The sequence below is a fragment of the Nipponia nippon genome, unplaced genomic scaffold, assembly GCF_047370975.1.
Source record: "Nipponia nippon isolate SJK-2023a ecotype South Korea unplaced genomic scaffold, ASM4737097v1 scaffold_8, whole genome shotgun sequence".
Taxonomy (NCBI): domain Eukaryota; kingdom Metazoa; phylum Chordata; class Aves; order Pelecaniformes; family Threskiornithidae; genus Nipponia; species Nipponia nippon.
Window position 1 is genome coordinate 7,521,804 of NW_028262402.1, and position 24,382 is coordinate 7,546,185.

The 24,382-nt window shown below is 41.2% G+C and overlaps 1 protein-coding gene and 1 long non-coding RNA gene across 10 annotated transcripts in view; one reads left to right on the forward strand and one right to left on the reverse strand.

Moving 5' to 3' along the window:
- Window positions 1-11,477, reverse strand: part of MTAP (methylthioadenosine phosphorylase) — a 31,600-nt gene extending 20,123 nt beyond the window's left edge. The window contains exons 1-3 of one of the 3 annotated variants that reach the window (XM_087741886.1): window positions 11,439-11,477; window positions 6,534-6,620; window positions 382-440 (exon numbers count right to left, since the gene is read on the reverse strand). In XM_087741886.1, the coding sequence (XP_087598012.1) occupies window positions 382-440; window positions 6,534-6,620; window positions 11,439-11,459 (167 nt within the window). In that variant the 5' untranslated portion in view covers window positions 11,460-11,477. Of the gene's footprint in view, window positions 1-381; window positions 441-6,533; window positions 6,621-7,235; window positions 7,254-11,438 lie in introns of those variants that run through there. The other 2 variants (XM_087741884.1, XM_087741885.1) reach the window with 2 other exon arrangements.
- Window positions 11,478-11,541: 64 nt separating this feature from the next.
- LOC148050438 (uncharacterized) lies at window positions 11,542-23,944 on the forward strand. 7 transcript variants are annotated; one of them, XR_015700986.1, is made up of 6 exons: window positions 11,542-11,695; window positions 11,936-12,316; window positions 15,261-15,386; window positions 16,205-17,019; window positions 18,979-23,361; window positions 23,496-23,944. It is a non-coding gene; the product is annotated as an uncharacterized LOC148050438 (long non-coding RNA). The 7 variants fall into 7 exon arrangements; XR_015700985.1 differs by having other exon boundaries at window positions 18,979-21,614; window positions 23,264-23,944; XR_015700988.1 differs by having other exon boundaries at window positions 18,979-20,014; window positions 23,264-23,944.
- Window positions 23,945-24,382: the final 438 nt, after the last annotated feature.

The following is a 24,382-nucleotide window of genomic DNA, read 5'->3' on the forward strand; positions in this document are numbered from 1 at the left end:
GATACAGTTCATCTGGAAATGAGCAATTTCTCAGTTTCACAAAGGAAATTTGCAAACACAGGGAGCAGACAGATTACTGAGGCTATCACGCACAACCTACCTACCACCAGAGCAGGCAACCCTGCAGGCTGCCGATCTTCCTAGGGCAGCACCCCCCACTGGACTTCTCTTTCCTAATCTAGACGGTATTTTTAATACTCTCAGTCCCTGCAGCATCAAATTTGTTCAGGAAAAAAAACAGACTTCTGCTGGACTTTGCTAGCAACGACACAGAGCAAGATGAAGTCAGAGTAAAAATTCAGTTCACCTAATGTAAACAGAAAAAACTTTTGCGGAAACTTTAAGGCACATAATATAAAACCCCTTAAAATGCTCATTTACCGTGCCAACAGCACACAGTCCACATTTTTTATCTTTCCCAATATCAAAGCATCCGATGGCTGCAAAACAAGCAAATAAGAATGAGTTACAGCCTGACAATCACATTAGAAGCCTTAACTGCTACTTAAAAATAAGCATGATAGTTACGAAAGGAAATACTGGTTACCACTGTAGTCTCACATTTTCTTCAGCTCAGAATAAGCCTGTAATTTGATATGACAGATTAGTAGAACAGTCTGGAACAGGAAGATCAAACTTGACACCAGAAGGATTATCACAATTTTTCTGTATTCATACTAACATTAATATTGCAACTCCTTACTTTAGGGTTTGGAAGAGTAATACTTTCAAATACTTTGAAACAGTACTTCAAACAGTGCTACACAAACATGAAAAAAAGAAGCATGTACATGTTGCCTTTAAATTGGTTAGCATGTCTCACTCTCTCCTGTAAGCTTTGGCTGCTTTTTTGCTAAACAGGTGCTATTCCCTACTAAAAGCCCCCTCCCAACAGAAATCACATTTAATCTGTCCCTTTCCGTAACACTCCCTATTCTCTTCTCTGTCCCCTTTCTACCATTGCCCCTAGCTCACACTCATGTTCTAGACTCCACCAACTCACCCTTCACTCCCTCTCCAGCTTCCTGATAAACTCCCTCTTCCCTGCTGCTGGGAGTCCCGCTTTTGGGAAGGGAACTGTGATATGACAGAGAACTTTTGGTACACCAGCAGCAGAAGCAGAGCTGTATTTGGTCAGCCCAGGCACCGGGAGACAGCATGCGCTCTCCTCTCACAGCTATAAATGAGAATTCCTGCTGACTAACCAACCAGCCAGGTAGGTGAAGCATTTGGTTTTAGCTGCACAGCTGGGGCACATGCCCTGCCTTGGAGATGGTCACACTGCCCACGCGGGGCAGCTTCGAAGTCATCAACCACCACTACAACAAATTAACTGCTCTGTGGGCTGTGTTCTGCTCCTTGGCTATATGCATCAGGCATCTGAAATATACAATGCCTCCAGCTTACCTTTTTGTTAAAAAAATGTAATGCCTCTGTTTAATTAGATACTAAACTGCACTTGTACGGAACAGTGGTGCAGTTGGATGTGCTGCTTCTCCTGCCCAATTCAGAACTGCATGCATTTCACTCTTTTTATTTACAGTTTCTACTACACTGCAATAAGCTGGTAGCCACTCTGGCAATCTCTCCTTCCATGCCCTGGGATTTAAAGCTGAAATAGCTATTAACAAAATTACAATTTATTTACTAATCACAAGTTTGCAAGTGTCTGGAAGGACTCATACATTTGCATTTATAAGTATTCTGCTGCCTGCTACCTGATATAATTTTATTTGTATTTTAATGCTAGCTGCACTATTTCAATTATAATTTAGTTTTACAGCTGTTAATTCTACTACACACATGAAAATTTGCAGAGATCTAGAATAAAGTAATAGGTGAGTCCCACATAGCTGCATTTTAGAGATACTAATTTCTAATAAAAACATCACTTTCTATTCCCTATTGAACAGCTCTTTTTGTCATTTTTAATGTGACATCTCTTCAAAGCACCATAATTTAGTCAATCACATAGGTTCAAATTCTGCCAGACAGATTTACCACTTTTTTTTTAATAAAGGGAACGGTCCAGAATATTTATTTTTAGAACTGTAGTGTATTCTGCCTTCTTTTTAGAAGTCCCCATTTAATATTAACTATTGACATTTAAATGCTTAATCTATTTACCTTACTTTACACATACTCTTCTGAACCAGACATGGCTTTAAAAGTGAAAGCTCACACAGGGTGAAAACCTTGCTGTCTACTTGCCAAGGCATTTTGATGTTGCAACATTCCATAACAATGACAGTTCACAATAATAAGCATTTGGAGTTTGGTTTTTTGTGTTTGTTTTGTTTACAGAGCACACATGCAACTTAGCTTACAGCAGGATACAAAATACTCTTAAAAACTAAAGAGAACTTCAGCCAAAATTCCTTGCTTCCTACCAAAATGAAAAGTAAAGATCACTAAGTTGAAGACTGGACCCTTTGCTTTACAAGTGACAGATTCAAGTTTATACCAATTTCCAAAAGATTTGGGGTAGAAAGGTGCAATTTAACTGCTATTTGATATTAATCCCCACCACAGATCTCCACCGCATTCTGGCATACACTGCTGATGCAGCAAGAATGCAACAGCTTTGAAATCCAACAGGCTTCAAAATCTAGTTGCAGCAGCCAGGGTTTCCTTCCCTATCTGCTGCCAACCCTAGTCACTTCAAAAGGCTTCAGGGTGGCCGTGTAACAGGACCGGTTTTCATCACAGAACACATTCAGGGCATCTTCCAGGTGACTGCCTGAAAACCCTTCTTGCACGACTGCTAGAAACATGGCAGAGGAAAAGAAAGATCTGGAACAAAGAATGTGCTGCTAAATGATGAACTGACAGTTTAAGAAAAGAATTTGCAGATACTGCATGATGGGTCATTAAAAGAGAGGAAATAAGGATAAATCAGCATGTGTAAAGTTACAAGGAAGTGAAAGATACAGAAATTTCAAACTATGTGTTAACCACGTAACAGAGCTAGCGTATGCTTCCGTTCCACTCTCTTTCTCGCACAAGTTCTTCCCAGTGCTGTACCTCTCTACTATTATCTCAGTTGTAGTCAGGAGCTTTGAAATGCTGATAAAATAACAAAAACTTCCAATAGAACAATCTGAATTTAAAGCTGTAATAGAGTATTTTTAAAGCAGGATTTAATAAAAGTCCCAATAAAAAGTTCCCAAACATTAATAATTCATATACGTATTTAACTACTTCCCCCTTCGACAAAATCCAAGTCAGATATATATTACTCAGTGTTGCAAAACAGAAAAGGAAGCAAAGAACCCTGGGCAGTTAACCCTAAATTATGACAGTAACAAACAATTGAAATAAATCCCCTTTGTCTGCAACATAAATATGCATAAAGTATTGTTCATGTGGTGCTTACAGAATTCATTTTTGCCTTGGTCTCACCTCAGAAGCAAGCTGGAACAGAAAATAGAATGAACAAGGCAAATAAAAATCTAAGGAAAACTTGAGATGGAGAAGTATCTCATAGGTTCCCCAAGGCTTCATTTAACCTATGATCTAGTTCAGGAACCAAATGATGTACATTGCTTTGGGGAGGCAGAAGAGAAGCTTAAGTGTTATGTCACATGGTCTGATTTTCCTGATGCAAGCATACAAAGCTCATTTGCAAGGTGGAACCCCCCCCCCCCCTTTGCTTGCCAGATATACCTAGGACCAAAAAAGAGGGGAGCACCTAAAATAATTTTCTAGAACAGGAAGATACTTTGCTGATTTGGGGAAAGGCGATTCAGAATCAAGTTCCGTCATCCAGAAAGTAAAACAACCTAACTGAAAGTATATTCTGAACAAAGCTTTATTAGTAGTTTCAAAACTAATGATGAAGATAAATGCTATTGCGAGCAATTTTCTTATCCTATAAGAGGACAATATTTTCCGTATCTAGAGACAGAACGCCAAAAGGTTTTAGGGTATTTTCCATAAAATACCAAATTCTTGATGCAATGAAAATGATGGAAGCAGACAAGGGAGAAAAGAAGGCTTGAGTATTAACAGCTGTAAGTGTATTTATTTTTTAAAAAACTAATGTACTGTGTTTTCACTAGTACTACTAATGTAACTTGAAAGATCATGGAAGGACCAATGCCCATATAGAGAACTGTAAAAATTCTCATATTAGTTTCCTTTAAAAACTTTTCTGTATTTCACCTGAAAAGAACATCCCCACATTCCCTAATGATGTGAGTTTTGTTACTGAATGATTCTACAATTTGAGAAGGCCAAAGCAGAAGACAATTCAAGGACTCTATATGAACAAAATGTAAGCTATTATTCTGCTTCTAAAAGTAAAGAAACAGCACTAAAGAAACATCTATTTTGCTGTTGTCAAATGTCAAAGGTGCCAAGGAATGTCATCGCCAGAAAGGTTGTCAGTTAAAAGCTTTTTGGCTATGTCCTTGCCAAGAAACTTAAAGAGTTAAAAATAAAAATTTAAGAAAAAAAGAATTGTACACTTTGCATTTGTACAGGATAAAATGAAATGGGCATACATTTTTTTTAACTATACCTTGCATTTTTCTTTTGGCATTGAGACATTAATTTTCATTCTTCCTAGTTTTGCTTGAACTGAGTAGGCTTGATGTTGTATCTCTAATTCTCTCAGCAATTAAAAGACCACAAAGTTCTCAACAGTTTACTTAGATTAAGTCCTTAGTTCTTAAAATTGCAGACAGATTCTCTCTCCACTGATGTCATAGCTCTATGAAAAAGCATCTTTATGGCAGAAAAATCCCAATTTGGTTTTATTTCAGCAACAATCAAGAACAAGACTGACTTAAGAAAAAAATACTAACATAAACGACAAACTTCTAAACTTTTCCAAGCCCACTTAAAAGGAAGTTCTCAATTGCCCTTTCACATTCAGCAATAGATGCTTCTCTCATCTCTGTTGTTCTAAAATGAGCAAGGTAGGCTGTGTAACACCTCCTTCCTGAATGCTAAATAGTCTCACCAGCAACATAAGCAAACATTGATCCACCTAATGATACCAATTACATTTGTGAGGTTTGTTTCTGCTTCAGACTGAAGTCCATCAACTTGACCCACTCAATGCACTTTATGCCATTGTAACTTGCAGTCTAAGCCCTGCACATCTTACACTAAAGCTGATCCACTAGTTGCTCCATGAGGATGAAAACTGCATTCAAACACTGAAGTTAATGTGATTCTATGCAGGAGTGAATCTACATGAAACAACCATCAGACCGATGGCCCCAGTTCTTAGGAGTTCAGATCTACAGGCAGAGAGAAGAGATACAGGCCAGCAGGGGTAACTCAAAAAACAGGGAATGCAATGGCAACTGGTTTGGTTTAGCCAGTGGATTCTACTTCAGACCAATGCTGGCTACTGTTTGGAGAGCAGAGTACAGAAAATGGAGGAGGCAAGTTCCCTTCATTCTCTTGCAGTTTGTTAACAGATTTTGAAGGATGATGGAAAAGTAAAACATATTTTTCTAATTATCTTTCTCCCCCCTTAATCTTTATCTCCTTCCCCTTCTTGAATGGTGCGCACACAAACTCCGCTTGCTCTTTACACGCTTACATCCCCCTTAAGTCACTCTGAATGGAGGCATGGATTCAGATTTTCAATCACACACCACAATGCTGAGCTTTCTGGCAAGCTTCTACCCATAAAATGGCTCCTGCTACCACATAGAATCATGGAATGGTTTGGGATGGAACGGACCTTTAAAGGTCATCGAGTCACCCCCCCCCCCATGGCCAGGGACATCTTCAACTAGCTCAGATTGCTGAGAGCCCCATCCAGCCTGTCCTTGAATATTTCCAAGGATGGGGCATCTACCACCTCTCTGGGCAACCCGTTCCAGTGTCTTACCACCCTCATCGTGAAAAACATGCCAGATGCTTTGTTGTATGTATACTAGCTTACACCGGTAGATTTCATAAGGTGTAATTCTGATGGCAATTATAAAGCACCCAGACTCCCCTGGCCTTATGACATCACAGAATATCGGAGATCCAGTTCTGCTGTGAACTTCCTGTGTCAACTAGAACCTCTCTCCCCCTTGGTTTCCTGCCTATAAAACTCTCTCCCATCCTTCGTCTTGCCTGTTCCTACTATAAATGCTTTGGGGCAGGAATTGTCCTTCAGAACACACTTGGCACTGTGTACAGAGCAACACTCCTAGCCTCCACTTCCCTCTGCTGAGGAAGAGGGCTGAAGCAATATGAAGGAGAGATACTCAATAATACCTGTGCCACAAAAACAGTCTCAGAGCTTCATTTTCAAATCAGTTTCAAATTACGTGGTTGTAAGCATGACTGTAAGGAGAGAATTGGTATGTAAAGCATAATTCAGTGGTTACAGGGAAAATGGTGGCCCACATACCTCAAGGGTCAGTTTTCTGCAATTCAGAAAGGTTCCTGGAGCAATCTGACATTTATGCCATCATTTTATGCATTCATTTAACAGTCTGAAAATTCTTAAAGCATCCCAACATCTTTAAAAACAGCAAAAAGCCTCAGTAATAATAATTAAAAAAAAAAGTTATACAGACCTTGCCATAAGGAGTATCAACATATTTTTCTGTTCTTCCTTCTAAGATATCCGGATCATCCAGGCCAGTTCCACCAATAATTCCGATCTTACACAGAAAAGTACACATTAGTCTTCTTGAGATTACATTCCATTTAACAGCATGTCTGAAAAACTAACTAGGCAGCTACAAAATGTATTTTCTGCTTGAGATGGGGCTAGACTACAGATCAACAAAACATAATATGCCCAGCACAGTTTCCCAAACAGGAAATTTCAAATGGCTGATTTTAAACAATTGTATTTATCTTGCCAATTTCTTACACTATGATTCTCCTCTCTAAAGATACCAAATTTAAAAATCTATGGAAAATGCACAAAGATGTGCCAATTCATAATTTATTCCCAATACAACAATGAAGGGTGTTATTTGGGAATGCCTTTAATGAGTGAGAGATACCTGTATAATGCATATTATAACAAAGGCTTGTTTACATGGGGAAAAAAGAGTCCTATACATAACTGCCATACCGAATACCAGGCATTACTATATAGTATTATACATACAAAATAATGAAAACCTTTATTCAAAAATTACAGAATCACAGAATTGTTTAGGTTGGAAAAGACCTTTAGGATCATCAAGTCCAACCATTAACCTAGCACTGCCAAGTCCACCACTAAACCATGTCCCTAAAATTAGAAGTCCTTTGTGTTGACTTACCAAGATCTAAGAACTTCCCTGTTTCTGTAAATAGTCTCTGTACAGCTTCTGAAAAGGGGGAGAGCTCAATACCATCTTCACAAGTGAAATAAAAAGAATCTGCTGACAATTTCACCTGCTGTGAGCACTGCTGGGTTTCTTCACATGTTTACAATTAGGTTGTCTGGTACCTAAGAAGGTGTAAGTTCTCATTCAAACTTTGCCTGCAGCTGGGTCACAAATTCTCCCCTGTGTAGATGCACTGGTGTCAGGTTTTATTCAACTCACAACGTTTCCCTAAGTAGAAACTTAACAGACTCTTCCTCCTCCTACTTTTCTTATGAAGTCTTTCCCAATTTTTGTGAATTTGACTAACAGTTTCAAAGCATAATGGAAAGGGAAAAGAGAAGGCAAAGCAAAGGGCCACTTAAATAAAATAAATTGTATTTCCTCAGGAAATCAGGCTAAAAGTCCTGTGCTGTGTTTTAATACAACTTGTAGTGAAGAAGCATGAAGTGACTCACAATTACCACCTATCTGTCATACTTCAGTAATCATCGATTTCTTGTTCTTGCTCATTGCTCATCTGTTCTAGTTCTTTTGTAAAAAAGGGGAAAGAAAAAAAAAGTAATTTGAAATATATATTCTCACTGAGACTAAACTCATCTGTGATTTCATACTCCAGCTAAAGAAAAACACATCTGAATTTTCTTGTTTCTAGTTCATCATTGGAAAGTATCTTGTTTTGGTCTTTCTAGGGATAATTCCATTTTCAATCAAGTCAAGTTTTCTCTTGAGTTCAGAACACTTCTAGCTCTTTGGACGGAACTTGTACTGTCAGGGCCTTCACAACCTCAAGCTTAGTAATGGTTTTTAAAAATAATGTCACCATTTATCACACACAGAGAAAATGCTACTGCTTTTCTTTTTTCTCCAATGTAACCAGTCATTGCAAAGTCCGTCTCACTTTTAAGTTGAAGAAGTCATATCATGCTTATTGTGGAAAAAAAAAATTTGGAACCATTCTGGCATGACTTACCACTTCCACCATTTTTTTTTATTTTTAAAGACAGAAAATTTCTCAAGTAAAACCTCCAGACTTCAATGTACAACACCCCCCTTCCACAACACACACCCAACTGTCTCTTACTCTACCTTTTTCTTAACTTCCACATTCATAGAGACCTCACTTGTTTAACCACTATTTTAGCTGGCTCATCAAGCATTTTGTTTCAACAAGCAGAGGCTCTGTGGCCTTCGTTACACATCAAATACTTCTCTGAGAAAGGTTTTCACACCAGATGGTGTAAACGCTGACACGCTGAAGTAGTTTTAACAGATGTCCTATTTCCTTTTGCTACCCCCCTGTGGAGCACGAAGAGTAGTGCAAAGGAAAATACCCGTAAAACCCCACAGACTCCAACCCTGAATATACTCAAGCATTAGGGAAGACTTAGATCATTGTTTGCAGTGGTATTGATGGGTCTGTTCCCCATGTTACTCATGTTCCTTATTTATCACAAACATTCAGATTGTTAGACTGCTCATGAAAATCCTGAAAACTATATGAATTTTAGGATGAACAATTTTTGCCTTAAGAATCATGTAAGAAGTATGCAACAGCAGCAATCATAAAACTCAAAATCAACACAAGACCACCTTTAGCGTTGTTCATCCATGCACTCAGTAAACACGAAAGATTACTACATTAACAGAAGCCAGGATCAAAACGGTGACTTCTTTTTTTCTTACATCTAGAAAAAAAATGCTTCCTTCAGTAACTTAACTATAACTCAGTTTGCTATAATGCTTGTTTTATTAGTGCCCTATAACCTAAGATTGAGAATATTCAAATGGGAATGCTTATCTGCCTGAATTTTTGTCTGGCAAAGTCAAAGTTGTTGAGGAAAACAGTGCAATGCTGGAGATATGTAGCTACAGCTACATGACATAAAAGTTATTTTGGAACTGTGATGGTTTAAGGTCCTTATGAACACACAGATCCAGCACTGTAACAGACCATGGCCTGTACCAGAAAGCACAACTGATCTGTGGCAGCACAGAACTCGGTCTATTCATGGCAGCACGGCCCCGGTGAGGTTGCTTTCAGATTTGCTGCACAGTTCAGTCCCAGAGCAGGCTTTTACACCAAGGGCCATGCTGTCAGAAACGGCAGCAGTGCAACAAGCTGGCAAAACATTCACAGCTCCCAGGGTTGAGAACCCACAGCAAGAAGAAGAGCTGGACTACCTTGAATTTGCTTTTGCCTTCTTCCTCCCTTCAGAACACCTCAGCAGCAGTTTGGTCATCTTTCAAGCCACCCTAGGCAACACTGGCTAGAGAAACGCTGGGCTTACTGTAATTCACAGGAGAGCTACTACAGCGGAAGGAAAGTTAGGCCAGCAGAGATTTGTTGAAGCAGCTGCTTTTCCAACCATGTAATGCCAACTTGGAGCTGGCAGCTCCAATCCTAAAATTAATTTTACCTCCTGCAAGAGAATTATTTTTCCTCCACTTTACATAATCTGCAGGAAAATTAGCTGTGTCTGGGGGCTAGAGACCCAAAAATGTGATTCTGTATTAAATTCTGCTTTACAGACCTTCTAGTGAACTATCAACAGGAATGCAGCTGCTTTAGGCCCAGTGGGCGGACACTCTGCCAAGGGAGTTGAGGTCTATTTCCACCTAGCAGCCCAGGTACTGAAGGCAAAGAATGGCTCAGAGGAGTTGACTCAGGGAGAAAAGTCTCACCTTTCCTCAAAAGGCAGAGACAGTCACCTCTAGGAGTGAACTTCAAGAATGGAAAGATACAACCATATCCTCCATTCCAGGCTTTGCATCGTACAAAGGGTCATGAAGCAGATAACCCATGAAAATTAATGGAGGCTGCAGCTAAGATTATCTAGATTTAAATCTAAAATAAAATGGCATTGCAATGGAATGAAACGTGAAGTATTTTACTATGGTATAGTCCATCTCAAACATTGGGATGAAGTGCAACAGAAGTGAAACCTATAAAAACTACACAATCAAAAGCATTTCTCTGTGGGAGCCCAAATAATGGTCACAGTTAAGTGTATATGCCTTTCTTTACCTGCTGCTGGGTGAAATTCCTCAAACAGGTTCAAGCACAAGACACAGAAGTATCAGTGCAGTAACAGCCTACACTTGTCCATCTGAGGGTCTTAAGGACTAGCACATGTGAAGCGTTGGCATGATCAGCTATGAGTCTTTGTGACAGCTAACAACCAATGAATACATATCTGTGTTCCTCACATCTGTTTTGGGGATGAGAAGAGGGTGGCATTAAAAAGACTTTTCACTTAAACGATGAACAGCAAGCTGCATACAATGTACAGTTAAGAGAATAAACCTGCTGTCTCTGTAAAATAAAGGCAGCTTATAACCAATTTCCACACACCAAAACAACTGGGAGAGCTACTTCACCTCAGAAAACTAACTCATATTTTGGTCAAAACACAAACCCAGAGTTTTAGCCTCTTCACCTCAGGAAACTAACTCATATTTTGGTCAAAACACAAACCCAGAGTTTCAGCCTAACTGGCCTGCTCTCCCCTGACGCACGCCGTCACCCTTCGGAGCCATTTTTGAAACACAGGGGACGGACAAGCCTGAGGCGAACCTTCTGTCCCGGCTCGCTTCTGCTGCGGCTTCGCCCTGCCATAATGGCAAACCCGCCCCGGTGCCTCTGACTGACAAACCCCGACACGCCACAGCCGGGTCAGAAACCCTCAACACCGGAGGCCTCCCGCTTTCATTGAAGAAAACCCAAAACAAACAAAGAAATCGCCTCTTCCGGGGCGGCCGCCGGAGAGCGGCAGACGCGGGCAAGGCCGCCGCCTGGGGCAGCGCCATGCGGGGGCTGGCGGCCCGTGGCAGAGAGGCCCCGGGCGGGGGAGGCAGCGGCCTGGGCGGCGGTGGCGGGGGGACGGACGGACACACGGACACGCGGTCCCTCTCCCGCCTGGCACAGCCGAGGGCCGCCGCGTTCCGGACGGGCGGGCGGGGAGCCGGGGGAGGAGGGTCACGTGCTCGGCAGCGCCAGGAGGACAGCGGCCTGGCTGGCCCGCCCGCTCCCGCTCCCGCTCCCACTCAGCACGCCGGCCCAGGAGCGGGGGAGGCGACGGGCGGGGACGGGCGGGGACGGGCGGTGGGCGCTGCCTTCCTCGTTGCCAACCCGTGGCGGCGCGGATCAGCGCTTACCTTCACGGCCGCGGCGGCCATGTTAGCGAGGAGGGGCGGGGCGGGGGGGAGCGCGCGCGGCGTGTGGCCCGGCCCCGCCCACCGGGCCGCCCGCCCTCGCCGCTCGCTAGGGGGCAGCGGCCGCCCGCGCTGAGGGGAGGCCGCGCCGGCCGCCGGGGGCCTCGCCCCGGACGGGCACCCCCGGGGGCCTCGCCCCGGACGGGCACCCCCGGCCCGAGGAGAGGCGGGGGAGGCCCGGCAGCCCCGCGGGGCGGCAGGTTGGTGCTTGCGGCCCGAGTGGGAGAGGCCGGGGCCGCCCGAGGCCTCCGCTGCCCCGGGCCCGAGGGAGCGGTCTGCGGGTGTCAGCTCGGTGCTAGCTAGTCGCACGGCTGGAATTCTTCAGGAAACGATGGGGAACATCCGATGCGGAACAGCTCCTTGGAGTAAGATCTAGTTTATGCTCATTTTGTGTCATGGCATATGACATAACTGCTTTGTTTTTTCCCCTTTTTCCCCAGGATGCCTCCTCTCCAGAAGTGGATATTGCCATCCCATTATTTCTGAGTATTTCTATTAATATGCCGTTCCTACACTTCACCAGTGGCCTCATCAGAACATCTCCAGTGTGTTTGTGAAACATCGCTATCGTCTGGTCTGTAAGCCCTGAAATGTTGTTACATCCTTGAAACGTGTCCTCAGTGAAGGCTTTAATACTTTCTTAAAAGCTTTCATCGTGGAAATATTATAAAGTCAATGGGAATGCTGCTACATACCTCCCGAAGTCGCAGCCAGGGTACCCGGCCTGCTTTCTTTTTGATACTTCTGATCTGCGTGTTTACATGCGACTCTCCGGGAGTCTTCACTGACTGCTTGTAAAGAGAGTAGTGCTGCAGGTGGTGGTATGTAAATACTTTTCTAAGTTACGCTGCAGTTCCAGAAAACAGTATTCCACAAATGTTGTTGTATAATAGAAATAATTTACCTACTTAAATGCGTAACCATGTGCTAAAAATGCTAAGCATTGGCTCAGTCTCTCTGAAAACTAACCTTCAGATGGTCCATATTTCAGCCAGACCACCTACGATATTCCTGGAGACACTGTGATTTATTTGACTTCCCCCCCAAATTCCTCAATTTGTCAACAGATGGTGGAACTAAACAGTGCCACAAAATCCCTGGAGCACCCTATAAAACAGTGACGTGAAGCGAGAAGTGCTGATTCGTCCTAGATTGCCAGAAATGGCAAACAAGACCAAAATTCCAGTTCTAACCTAGGTGAAAATTCCTAGGTTATGGTGTTTGTAACTAAATGGAAGAGGTTTGTTTTCAGTTAAAAAACAATTCATTTAGAGGTTTAATATGGTTTTAATTAAGGGTGGTATTTTCAACATCGAAAAATGATTCTGAGAACAAACTGGGGCATGTTTTGGAAAACAAAAGGAGTTGTATTTTCTTTCTGAAATACACATATATGGAAAGTACATATATTTAGCTCACCAAGCTAAATATAGCTTTAACTGATATGAAAAGGTAAATCCTGTATCATTATATATTAATAATTACCATTTTCCTATTTGTGGTATTTTTCTTGTTGCCACAAGTGCACTCATTTAAGCAGAACATTTGTTTTACCATGACATGATCTTACATTTTGAGAAACATCAATAGTTTTGATATATTTATGTATATTATTACTATCGATAGATATAAATATCAAATGCAGAGCTTTCAAAAATAGCCAGTATCTTGTTAACTGGAAGTACTTATTTTTAAAAGTGTCATAGATTTTCTCTAAAGCAACTTTATCTATCGGAGAGACCTCAGCCATCCAGATGTGCCATTCTCACGTGCCACTTAGTGCTACCTGTCTGTTAAAAAATGTCACATATCTGCTAGTAAATGCAGGCTCACATTCATCACTGAACATAGGTCCTACATTTTATCACAGCTGAGAAATCTGCTGCCATCTGTGAGGCAGTTCATTGTATGCCAGAAAAAGTATATTCCTGGTGAGTTAAGGCAGTAGCAGCTAGTGCTGAACTTGGGTTTCAGCTGGAACTTGCTCTCTCTGCAGCTTTAAACACTTCATTGTCTTGTCTTCAGTGTATGTTAGAGATCTTCATACATAGCTGGGATGTTTGTCACAGAGGCTGAAGACTTCTTACTGCAGTTCAAAATGTGAGACTATACTGATGAGAAAGGGACTTTGGAAAATCATAGTTTAATAAAGGGAGAAAGAAGGACACAGGTGAAGTTACATGTTCACTTTGTCTGCGCTGCAGTATAGCCATAATACCATACTAAGAATGAAATTTACCCTATTTTTCTCATTCTAGGTTGGCCTTTCTGTTGAAGGTATATGTTCTACTTTCAGTGCACAGAATCTTTTAGTGAATAATTTTTGGCAATTCCTTCTGTTTAATTCTACTACAATTTTCCTCCATTGAATTGCTTATGAAAAGCTGTCAGTTGTGTTGCAGTATTCATCTTTAACCACAGCTATGTGCAATCCGTTTGCTTTTCTGGTTCTGGTTCTTTTTTTTTTTTTTTTTTTTTTCCTCTTTTTGAATCTGAGAGCTCACTTTGTTAAAATAATGTGAAAATATTCACTGTTTGAACTCTCAGGGACCCTAAGTTAAAAGAGTCCTTTCTTACTCCCGTTTAGAACTTGTGCTAGCTGTTTCTGCACAGGCTGTTCCCAGGGGAGTTTAATACTGTAGCTATCCAGAGAGGTACCAGCTTTCCCACTCCATGCTTATGGACTCTCTACTGTATGTATTTTGTAGGAGTATTATTCTATCTAGAGCTCTATATATAGCCAGGGTAAATCTGAACACAGAACAGCAAGCAGAAAAGCCTGCTCATGGTGAATTGTTAATGACATAGATACTTAAAGAAATGTTGAGCTGGAAGCTCAAAAGAAGCTTCATTAGATGGGGTTTCTGAAGATGTCTAGTCTGAGCCACTGTTTTGGCACATTCCAGACAGTGGGTGGACAGCTTATAGTCAGAATCAGAAAAAGGAGCTGAAAAACTGTGTTCTTGCAGACAAACTAAGTACCTTTTCAAATTTAATACCATGCTAATTTCAATTTAGCGGTTAACTAACAAGGAAAACCTGTATCAACATAAAACTTTGCACTTCTTCAAGTGAGCTCGCTATATATCAACAGCTGGTGAATCCCCATTACTTACACCAGCTTATAACCTAGGTTGAGCCATACATGCATTTAAGCCTTCAAAATGATTTAACTGCTCAATAACAGCTAAGAAATAGTGCTTTGCGAAATACACATTTTTAGATGCTTTCATTTCTATAGACAATATGCTTTTGGTAACTCGGTTTTGAATAGCTTAAAATTAAAATCCTATTACAAGACTGAGAGATGGAATCCAGTTCCGTGACTGTTCATCAGTAAACTGTAATCTAGAAATTCTTAACGCACCATTTATCATCGTGAGTAGTCAGCTTTTACAGCAGCCATTTGAAATTGGAAGCAGGTAATCAAACACCACCGCACCAAAAACACCACCATAATATTCAGGAAAACATCGTGAACATGGATGTTCAGGATGAACATATGCTATTAAAAAGACATCTGTTACAGGATTGCTAGAGAGGTTGCAATTTCAGTTCACAATTCCATTTATGACATTACAGAAAACCCTGACATAAAATGATAGCTTTGTATTTTCCCCGAGGGTGCACTTTGTATTTATATTCTAAATGATGGAATGTAAATCCATTTTTCTGAATAAAAATGAGTCATTTAGTGGAGTTTCATGTCACTTTTTCAAAAATAAATGCACAATGACATGGAGTCTCTCTGCTTTGATTTCTCAGTATTTCAGGTGGCTCTGTGTCATGAGCAGTGTTTCCTTGTCTTAAGTTAAAATAATGCCTAAGAACGAAGTCCCACTTACACCTTACACCGCTCCCAAAATGCAAAAGACCTTCAGATGAAAACAGGTAATGTATGCACCAGATTAAGGCCCTTCAAACTTAAATGTAAAGTGTCATTTTTCATGCTGGGAGAGAATCATGGTGAAAGTCCACATGTAGTCAATACCTGAAAACGCTGTCCTTCTTACAAGTACTGGTGGGAAGGTCTGACAATTTAAGGTCCCCACAACTATGTAACCGTTTTGGCTGTATGCCGGACAGAGTTGTGAAATCTTGGCCAAATGAACTGAAACATCCTTCTTTGTGTAAGAAGCACTTTAATTACACAAATAGTATATTATTTAGTTAAATATAGAAAACAGTCTATGTATAAGAAGATAATTCTTCACGGTGCAAACCAAGGTTGGGAGGAGAGGGTCTAATGTTGTGGGCAGGTAATTAGGACATAGTGACCCTTGAGTTTTAATCCCTCTTCTGACATCAAATACTTTTGTGCATTTAAGTAATTTAAACTCTGTCCCTCCTGTAAAGTCATAATCATGATGATAATCAACCTTAACTACATTAAAGGGGTGTTCAGATTAGCGAGAGTGTATTTCTGAAAATGCTTTGAAGATGAAAAGCACTGTATCAAGGTAAAAGGTCTTACTACTTTTTTATTACAACAAAAGTTGCTGTAAAGAAATAACAGTGCTGTGTACACATAGCTGAGCTTTGAATTGCTTTTGCTAATGTTACTTCAAAGAAAAAAACATTTGCATTGAAGAGAGAGGAAAGTAAAGGCTCAGTCAAGTTTACCTTCTGCATTCATTCATGCATATCTCAGTGTCAAGAGTTCCCATTATGCTGTACTGCTTGTATGCTTTGTTGTTTCTGTCCTACAGATTCACAAAATTTTGTTTCAGTATTGTTAAAAGAAGAACATCCTCTGTGTCCTTCCATATCAGCCAAGACTTGACCCAAAGAGGAAGCCCATATTTACCATAGGGTCTTGCGATGAAACTACCTTTCTGTTGCACATTCCATGTAAATTTTATGTTTTCTCTTGTATGCTGGGAAAGATTTGTTGGGACCCTGTCCCCAAAGTAATAATTTAAGATTTCAACTGACTTCAAAGAAAAATGAATGTCTGTGTTTGGTGTCAGGACAAATAATTTTTAAGCATAAATAAACTTCAAGGCTACTGTATGGAAGCATTCAAGCATCATGTTCAGGAATATTGGAAAACCTAAGTTTTCAGCTCTTTATTACGATCCAATACCTAGGGTTTATTGTTTCTACATCTCTCTTGTGGAGCAGAAAGGTCTGTCAACTCTCAAAAGCATGCCAGCAAAAGGCTAACTGAGGAAGTTCAAGCAACTTTTATCAATAGCTGAAGATGCCTGTCTTTACATTCACTCTGCTATGGGACTGTAACACTTCATATTTGTCCATCCATTTGCAAAAGGAACAGTTGGCTTTGCAACAAGTGGAAGTATCTTCAAGGGACCGCTTTAGCAACACAGAAGCACCAGAAAATCCCTTCCCTATCATGATTTTTTCTCAAGGAGGAGCCATCAAGAAGCTGACCTCATCATCTTCAAAGCTGCCATGTGCTCCTTAAGCACTAAATAACCTTAATGAGGTGAAGTTGCACAGTCCACAGACAGAGCAGCTCTGCCAATTGCAGGTGAAAGGAGGAGAACTTTTCATCTTACAGGTAATTTACTGATGTAGTATTTTGGAAAGCTTCCATGTGAAGAAATGCACAGTGTATGAGATCAGGTATATAAAATTTACTACAAGATAAGATAGTCAGGTCCAGAACCTTGACATTTGACATTACTGACACAAGTTACTTCAGAAAATAAAGTCCACGCTGCAATTAAGCAGTCATATTTTTCTTCCTAATTGTAGCGTATGGCCTCAAAGTCCCCATTATCTTCAATGATGCCACACAGAAAAGAGAACCCCAGATCATGTAGGAAATGATTACAGAAGATGAGCATTATTTCAATTAATAGCTGCACAGGTCTGCTAGAATTAGAGGTGTGTGCTTCTCCCTGATACCGCCCCCATACCAGTAAGTTAGTTTTTGTGCATGAAGTACATGAGTGCATCCATATCACCTGTGTGCTATAAAGTGCTCTAAGTGCTTATAAAATTAATCTAGGTAGCTATAGTATGAGCTGCCTCCCCCTGTGGCTCTGCTGGAACTGCTCATCTACCAAATACTTCTACTTTCAGCATTTAACATATGCATCGGCTTAGATCTACATCCATCACACAAATATTAAAAGGGGAAGAACGAAAAAGACTGGCATAAATTTTCCATTGGTTCATGTTGAGGTGTAGTTGTTCTAACCCCAGCTGGATTTTGTTTACCCAGAACTCCACTTTGGCTGCGTCTTGACTTCAGGTCCTTGGCCCTGCTCAGGGATCGCTTCTGTATGACTTTGATGACTAAAAGTTAGGTCCTGGTGATTGTAAACTGCACCCCAGGGGACTGGCCCGGGAGGTATGGTGACTCAGAGGTGTCTGACGCAGGCTGCCTCCCCCTTCCTCCCGGCCGCGGGCGTGCAGGTACTCACCGCTGGCCTAATGCATCCTTTAGTTATTACATGCCCATCCCACACAGCCGTGGATGGTGAGTGGCGGGAGTGCGGCCAGATCTTCACTTTGTTCGTGCCTCTGCCTGCTCCCATTAAGTGGCCTCGCAGTCCTGTTTCTCTATGGTTAGACCCCTGGTCTGGCAGGTCCTCTGTGGAGGTGAATAGGTACGTAGGCATTTAATGCTTCATTCTGAGATTTGCTGGTGCTTCTAGCCAACGTCTGGCTATGCTGTGCCAAGAAAAACCCACATCACTCTTTCATGTGAGTCCATTGCAGGTACAGCTTATGTCCTTCAGCAATGTGATTTAACTCTAGCAGCGGAATAGCTCCTTTTCCTTGTATGAGCAGCTCCTTTGCTAATGTAGCCTGTGTGGCAACACTGGTTAAGCCTTGATGTATATGTCATCTTCTAGCTCATCATCCAGCTTTAAACAGCAATTAAAAATTAGGTCCATGCATGTTACCTGAAAAAGAAGAGTTTCATATGTCTTCTTTATATTGCCATCTTGCAAAATAATAAAAGAGGCTTGAGCTAAGAAGGTGACAAAAAAGAGTTTAATTCCATTACTATTGTAAAATATTTGGAGTGAAGCTAAAGAGGTATTTAAAAGTTTATACCTAATATTTCAATTGGTCCCATTACAGGGTGACTAATACAATGTAGTAAGAGGAGTAAAATAAAACCCCTAAATCAAAGGACATATTACTTTCCAGCTTAGTAAAGGGACAGTGCTTTGAACAAAGAGTTCATGTCTGCTGGTATCCATTATGTGTATGGCATTCATCTTATTGTAGTTGAGAAACATGCAATATTTTAAAAGTATTTCTCCTAAGAACACCCAAATGAGATGGGAAAACTACTTACAGATGATAGGCTAAAGGCTTGGTAAATAAAGAAGTCAGGGAGTTGAAATACTGAAGACCTCAGCTGGTGCTCAGCTCTCTATCTAGGTGATCAGTTCACGGGGAGAGCTGCACACCTTGTAATGAGATCAAAGTATCCCAAATACCAAGAGAGACATCACCCAGAGCTTGAGAAGTAACTTCTGTGTTGTCTCTGCTACAGGTTGAGTCTTTTGGCAAACCTGAGCAAGAAGGCAGTGGAATCACAGTGAGTAGTTCCGCCATGGTCAAACCTGCAAAGAGAAGGGAAAGAATTTCCCAAAAAACCTTTTCCAGGAAAATTCTCTGGGTCTCAAGCAAACACAGAGGTGCATCCTGAGACGTCACTGCCCAGGCATCTGACTCTCACCCGGACTGAGGCAGAAGGAAAGCAACTCCTTGACTGTGACAGGGGATCTCAATCAGATGCTCATGTGACGGAAGGAGTTTTCAGAAGCTGAAATTTTGAAGAAATCAAGAAAAATCTATCTCATTTCCACTATTTGCCTTTGAGCAAAATTTGAGTGATAGCTCTAAGGTAAAAATCACAGTTCTTGGGATCAACATCCTTTGCTGCTGTCTTTCAGCTGCTGTAATAAGTAGAACATGTTTGACCAGAGTATTATTGTACAGGGGGTCTCTCTTCTGAAACTACACCTTGCTGTAGCCACTGGTGTACATTTGCAAGGAAAAATCTTTAGTGTAGACAAGCAAAACTGCTATTAATTGTGAAGGCAGTGCTTTGCAACTGCACAACATGTATTGAGATGGTCTCTACTTCAGAGAGTTTACTGTCTATACAGATCCAAACAGGCAGAGAGGACATTAGACAGAAACAGAAGCAACTGAAGCTACTTAGACAATGAAAATACAGAAAGAGAATCCAAGTCTCCTGACTCCCAATCCCATACTTCTTCCACTGAGCCAGACTAAGTTACAGCCACCGAGCTTCCTCAAGCAATGACAAGTTGCATCCATCTGCACCCCTCCCTGATTAAGAAAAGGACTTTGCCAAAGCCTCCCCGACTTTCCTTGGGACACTGCATAAGAACAGATATAAATTTTAATGACTTCAGAGAATTCTCAAACAACTATGGAAAGCAGAAGGAAAGCAGCAGAAGACCACGATTGTCTCTAGAGTTAATCAGCCTGAATTAAATGAAATGAGAATAGTTTTAGGAGCTTAAAAAAACACATGGATAGAATGAACTGTTTAACAGGTTTGTGAGCCCTGTGGAATCACCATTGTGCTTCTAAAAATGTCTTTTTTCCTGTTTTCTGATTTAACAAGAGTGGATTTATTTAACAAGATAATCTTATTTTTCTAAGCAATTAATATGAATCTTTGGATGAAGAAAGGGGAAGGGCTATGCTGGGGTAACTGATTTGTCTTGTTACTATAATGCATTATCAAAATCATTTGAGTTTAACAAGCTCTAGCAAACTGTCAAAAGCTGTTAGCAGTGTAAAACCCTGCAGCCATAAAGAAGCTTCGTGTGTTGATAGTCCTGCCATGAAGAAAAAGCAGAAGGCCAGAGGAAACAATGCACTGCATAGACATACTGTGGGCCCCTGTAGGGATGTTCGCAGTGGGCCTGTGATTGGGATTTGTGCAAAATTAAGAGGGATACAGTCTGAGATACCCATGGTTGAACAGCATTTCTTGGCAGTCCTGAAACAGGATATACCACATTTTATGGATTTAGGTAGGAGCTAAAAGACAAAAATACTGCTGGAGGATGCATTATGAAGCTAGGGTACTTCAGCTGCTAAATGAAGAGACATCTAAAGAGGTAATTCTCAATGCCCTATTTAGAAATCACTTAAAGTCACGGCCTTTGGTGAGCTCTAAGGAAACCATTTTCAACAAGTATGTAGGAAAACTGCTTACACCACAACAGATTGCATTATCTCATGACTCATTTGAATTACGGAAAGGAAGGTTGACTGGGAGAATAAGAAAGATTGGCAGAATAACAAAATAAATATAAATTGATATGTGAGCAGGCAGGACACAGTGCTATCCTGTGTGGGTGTACATACTGATGGTCTGAATGTGCTGCTTACTATTGTTGTGAAAAAGGTGAAGCCAGCAGTAAGTGCTCCTGTATCTTCGGTATCATTAACAGCTGTGTCATATACTTTTGAATGAAGTTAGCCTCATGATAGTAGCTTTTTATATAAGACACAGAAGATAATGGCTATGGAAGGAAAAAAACCAAGCAACAAACTGGAATACACAGCTAATATGTCTAGCTACTTTGGCCTCATCTAATCTATCATCTAATCTATTTTTCAGCTGATATTCTTGTTAGGGGAAATTGCTATTTATTTCTCTCTCTAAGTCAATAAGGAACTGAAAAGAAAGCAAACGAAGTATTCTTCCCAGGAGTTGATGCTCTGAATTGTATGTGCTCTGATGTCCTGGACCACAACAGAAGATGACAAGGCCAATGGTAACAGAGCGCATGCTGGTTCCCTGTGAAAGGATCTTTGCACCATGCACAGAGGGAGAAAAGAAACCCATCTTAGTGGATGAGGGAAAGGCTGTGGATGTTGTCTACCTAGACTTTAGTAAAGCCTTTGACATCGTTTCCCACAGCATTCTCCTGGAGAAACTGGCTGCTCATGGCTTGGACGGGTGTACTCTTTGCTGGGTAAAAAATTGGCTGGATGGCCAGGCCCAAAGAGTTGTGGTGAATGGAGTGAAATCCAGTTGGCGGCCGGTCACGAGTGGTGTTCCCCAGGGCTCCGTATTGGGGCCAGTTCTGTTTAATATCTTTATCAATGATCTGGACGAAGGGATCGAGTGCACCCTCAGTAAGTTTGCAGATGACATCAGGTTGGGCGGGAGTGTTGATCTGCTGGAGGGTAGGAAGACTACAGAGGGATCTGGACAGGCTGGATCAATGGGCTGAGGTCAACTGTATGAGGTTCAACAAGGCCAAGCTTCAGGTCCTGCACTTGCGTCACAACAACTCCATGCAACAACCCCATGCAACGTGACGGGCTTGGGGAAGAGTGGCTGGAGAGCTGCTTGGCGGAAAAGGACCTGGGGGTGTTGGTTGATAGCCGCATGAACATGAGCCAGCAGTGTGCTCAGGTGGCCAAGAGGGCCAATGGAATCCTGGCTTGTATCAGCCATAGTGTGGCCAGCAGGATCAGGGAGGTGATAGTGCCCCTGTACTCAGCACTGGTGAGGCCGCACCTCGATTCCTGTGTTCAGTTTTGGGCCCCTCACTACAAGAAGGACATTGAGGTGCTGGAGCGTGTCCAAAGAAGGGCAAGGAAGTTGGTGAAGGGTCTGGAGCACAAGTCTTATAAGGAGCGGCTGAGGGAGCTGGGGTTGTTTAGCCTGGAGAAGAGGAGGCTGAGGGGAGACCTTATTGCTCTCTGCAACTACCTGAAGGGAGGTTGTAGCGAGGCAGGGGTTGATCTCTTCTCCCAAGTAGCAAGTGATAGGATGAGAGGAAACAGCCTCAAATTGCACCAGGGGAGGTTTAGATTGGATATTAGGAAAAATTTCTTCACCGACAGGGTAGTCAGGCACTGGAACAGACTGCCAGGGAAGTGGTTGAGTCCCCATCCCTGGAGATATTTAAAAGATGGGTAGACGTAGTTCTTGGGGACATGGATTAGTGGTGGATGTGGCAGTGCTAGGTTAATGGTTGGACTTGATCTTAAAGAATTTTAGAGGTTCTTTCCAACCTAAACAATTCTATGATTCTGTGATTCTAAGCTTGTGATCCTTACAGACAAATATAGCCATTTCATATCTTTCAGCCTTTACATTCCTCTGCAAAGAAGAGCAAAGAGGGAGATGAGGATAGAAAAATTTTAAGTCATGCTTAAGCTTCACATACTTATTTTAGAGGATTTTCCTAGGCAGAATTGGACATATTCAACCATTCTGCCTCTGTGTGTATCTGCACACTCTTTTCTCACCCCCTCCCATTAACTTTTGACATTACTGTCCAAAGTCAGTCCAATCCAAGAGAGAGAGAAGTCTCAAAGATACCGGTTCATTTAAGATATGTGAAAACATGTGGCTGAGCAGAGGAGGGAGACTCAGTTAATAATCCCCTCTTTCCCACCTCTTCTTCCAAAGGCAAAGGCTAAAAACCTGTCCTTTTATTGTCAAACAGAAAATCCTTCGGAAATGTGCTGGAAACCAGGCTTCAGTGTTTCTGCTGCTCAGATGGCTACTTTTTTTTTTAGTTAGTTACATTCTGGCCAAAGAAGTAACTGGGTACCAAGACATATTTTTAAAATTCATCTACAAGCGTGCAACTGAGTTAAAACTGATTAAGCTGAAGTCAGCAGCAGTACATGCATGCTCAGCATTAAGAATAGGGATAACTGCTTTGAGAGGATGGACCTGTTGCATCACGTTCAGTTTTAGAGAGATGCTTCCAGTCTGAATTCTCTTTATGCTTTCACAACTATGGTAATCTTTTTCATCTCTGCAGGATGTAATGACTGGACAACATGAAAGGAAATGGAAAGTCTGGAAAACTCATTTCTTATTGATTTAAACCACAAGCTAAGAGGCACTTGGAGAAAGAATGTATCCTTGGGCACAAAGAGTGCAGATTCACCACAGTACTTTTTTTTAATAATAGCACATTTTATTCCTTTTTGTACTTTTTTCTTTCTCTTTCATTGTAAAGCTTAGATCATATATTCCTATATTCTTCTCAGTCTCCTTTGTTTCTAGGCTTCTGGTTTGCCCGTCTGATTCTGTCTTCCCAATTTGCCTGATGAATTCTTCTACCTTTATTTTGAGGTTTCTGGAAAAAAAAAAAAAGGAAAAAAAAAAAACTGTGCCTTACTCTACTTCCAGTATGGTGGCAAATACATATGTGCAGCAAGCTTTCTCCAAGAAATTATGTACTGGAATAAGTTTTAGTTTGGATTGTTCACTGGAACAATTTCCTGTAACTTCATCATTCTATGTTAATACTGTGCTGATATTTGGTTATATTGAGTTTAAATAAACAACTTGCTGCCTGACAAGCTTTCAGCAAACTTGCCTGGCATTATTTGACTGGCCCTTCCAGCCCGGCAAATGCTTCTTGATACTACACAACACTGCTTCTGACTAGGCTGAAGAAATGGAGTTCATAGATATCCCATTTAAATATGCTGCCTGTCTCTCCAGTCAGCTGCATCGCAATATCACAGTATCATGCTAAACAGAATGTGTAGCTGCCGTTTTGCTGATTAATTAGTATTTGCTGATAAAAGTTTGCAAAATGTAAGAAATTATTATTATTCATAAATGTGCATAACAACATGTTATTCTGTGCATGAGCAGAAAAACTCTTCTTAAGGAACTTCTTAAGGAAAATTTTTTTAAGGAAAACTGTTCCTTAAAAGGAAATTGACTCATATATTGCATTTTATTATTTCAGTCATTTTTTTTCTTTCACCCAAGACCTGGGAAAACACTTGTCAGACTTAAAAAAAACAATAATCCAAGAGATAAGGTCTTTGCTTAACAGTCAAAAATGAGGCTTTCTCTAGTCAAGATACTTGTTATAGGGGTAGTTAAAAAAAGGGTGAAATGGCTCCCATTCATTGTTATA